General features: G+C 39.3%; 1 protein-coding gene across 1 annotated transcript; it reads right to left on the bottom strand.

Annotated features, from left to right (window-relative positions):
• Positions 1–630: 630 nt before the first annotated feature.
• On the bottom strand, positions 631–1,498 carry LOC134386031 (small ribosomal subunit protein eS1). The gene has a single exon (XM_063107941.1). It carries the CDS (start codon positions 1,477–1,479, stop codon positions 685–687), a length of 795 nt encoding a protein of 264 aa, XP_062964011.1. The 5' UTR covers positions 1,480–1,498; the 3' UTR covers positions 631–684.
• Between the last annotated feature and the right edge of the window lie 374 nt (positions 1,499–1,872).

The following is a 1,872-nucleotide window of genomic DNA, read 5'->3' as shown; positions in this document are numbered from 1 at the left end:
TGAAACTCAGTATAGCCAAATAGAGTACAGAAGAAAATACTCAGCCACCACCACCCCATCTCCCAACCAGGAGAAGAAAGGCCCCAGGAGTAGCCTCTGCCTGAAGGGAAGAAGAAATAGAAACCCTGACCAGGGTAACCCATTTAAGCTGAGGAGCTTCAGTACACCCCAGTGCACCTATCAGGGTCACAGGACACTAGCCAGGGTGCCAGCAAGTCCACCTCAGCCAAGAAGTGACAGAGCACCCAGGTGCTTCTCCCAAGAATTCAAGATCTCACCTACAACCTTGATGATCTGACACAATGGGTCATGGAGACACTCACAGACAACTGTGACATTGAATATGATCAAAATAACCACATGGAGTTTACACTACTGTGCCTATTCAGAACCAATACTAAAACATCATACCCAATAGTCAGTGTATAAAACACATCTACAGGAGAGAATATCTTTCCTCAGCTATCACACCAGAGTAATAGAAGAAGCAACTGCTCTGACAGATGACCAGATATCAACATAAGGATACTAGAAATATGAAAATATAAGAAAATATGGCACCACCAAAGGAATGCAATAATTTTCAAATACCAGACCCCAAACAGCAGAAAACTTTTTTTTTTTTTTTTTTTTTTTTTTTTCATAAATGGGATTTTTTATTTGTCACTATTAAAAGTCTGAATTTTAAACAGATTCTTGGACTGGTGGTTCATATCCATCAGCTCGTTCAACTTTAGCACCTGTTTCATCTCCAGTAGCTTTTCCAGAACTACTACCTTCACCATGAAGCTCCATGAGTTTTCCCAATTCAAACTTGGGCTTCTTCAGCATTTTTACTTTTCTAACAAAGACATCATGAAGAGGATAAATAGACTGGCAAGCCTTTTCTATGTCTTTTCCAATGCTGTCTGGAATCAATTTATTGACCACTTCTTTCAAGTCATTGGTCTGCACCTCTCGGGTCATGATTTCCATCATCTTTTTCCGGATTTGGCGGACCTGTTGGTGCTGAGCATAAGAAGTCTTCCGTATCTGATTGTTGCGCTTTTTAGTAAAACCAACACAGAAAAGACGAAGCAAATAACCATCTGTAGTCTTGACATCAACATGAGCTTCAATCATGGTCTGCCATTTTTTGACCATGGAACACATTTTGTCACGAGTAAGATCCATGCCATGGAAGTTAGTCAGGCAGTTTTTGCCTTGAACATCCTCAGTAATTAGCTTGAATTTTCTAAAAGCAACTTCATCATTCTGCAGATCAGCAAGGCTCACTTCAAACACACGACCTTTGAGGCCATCAGATGCGATTTTGGTTCCTTGAGTCCTGGTGACTAGTGTTTTTCCAATATTTCTTATATTGAACATAGCAGGCGCCTTCACATCATACCAATCTTTCTTAGAAAATGGATCAACCACTTTCTTCTTGGCTCCCTTTTTGCCGCCTTTAGTAAGGCGCTTGTTCTTGCCAACCGCCATGGTGCTGCTCAGAGAGCCAAAAGGAAAAAGGCAACAGCAGAAAACTTTTGAAATGACTGATAAGAAATTTCAAGCAACAATCTTAAGGAAACTCAGTGAGATACAAAAAGACTTTGATAGATGACACAGTAAAATGAGGAAAACTTCCCAGGATATGAAGGAGGAAATTCACAAAGAAATAGATACCTTAAAAAATAATGAAGCACAACTCCTGGATTCATTCAACAGAGTAAAAAAAAAGACAATTGAGAGCTTAAGTATCAGGCTAGAACAAACAGGAGAAAGAATTTTTGAACTTGAAGACAGGCTTTTTGAAAGAACCCAGGTGGACAAAAAAGAGAAAGAAAAAAGAATTTTAGAAAAAAAAAAAGAAACTCTACAAAAGCTATCAGA

The sequence above is a fragment of the Cynocephalus volans genome, chromosome 9 (genome assembly GCF_027409185.1).
Source record: "Cynocephalus volans isolate mCynVol1 chromosome 9, mCynVol1.pri, whole genome shotgun sequence".
NCBI classification, from domain to species: domain Eukaryota; kingdom Metazoa; phylum Chordata; class Mammalia; order Dermoptera; family Cynocephalidae; genus Cynocephalus; species Cynocephalus volans.
The sequence above is the reverse complement of the archived record's forward strand: the minus strand, read 5'-3'. Positions and strand labels throughout refer to the sequence as shown.

Excerpts from the sequence above, each read along its gene's own strand:
- LOC134386031 (XM_063107941.1), bottom strand. The coding sequence starts at position 1,479 with ATGGCGGTTGGCAAGAACAAGCGCCTTACTAAAGGCGGCAAAAAGGGA.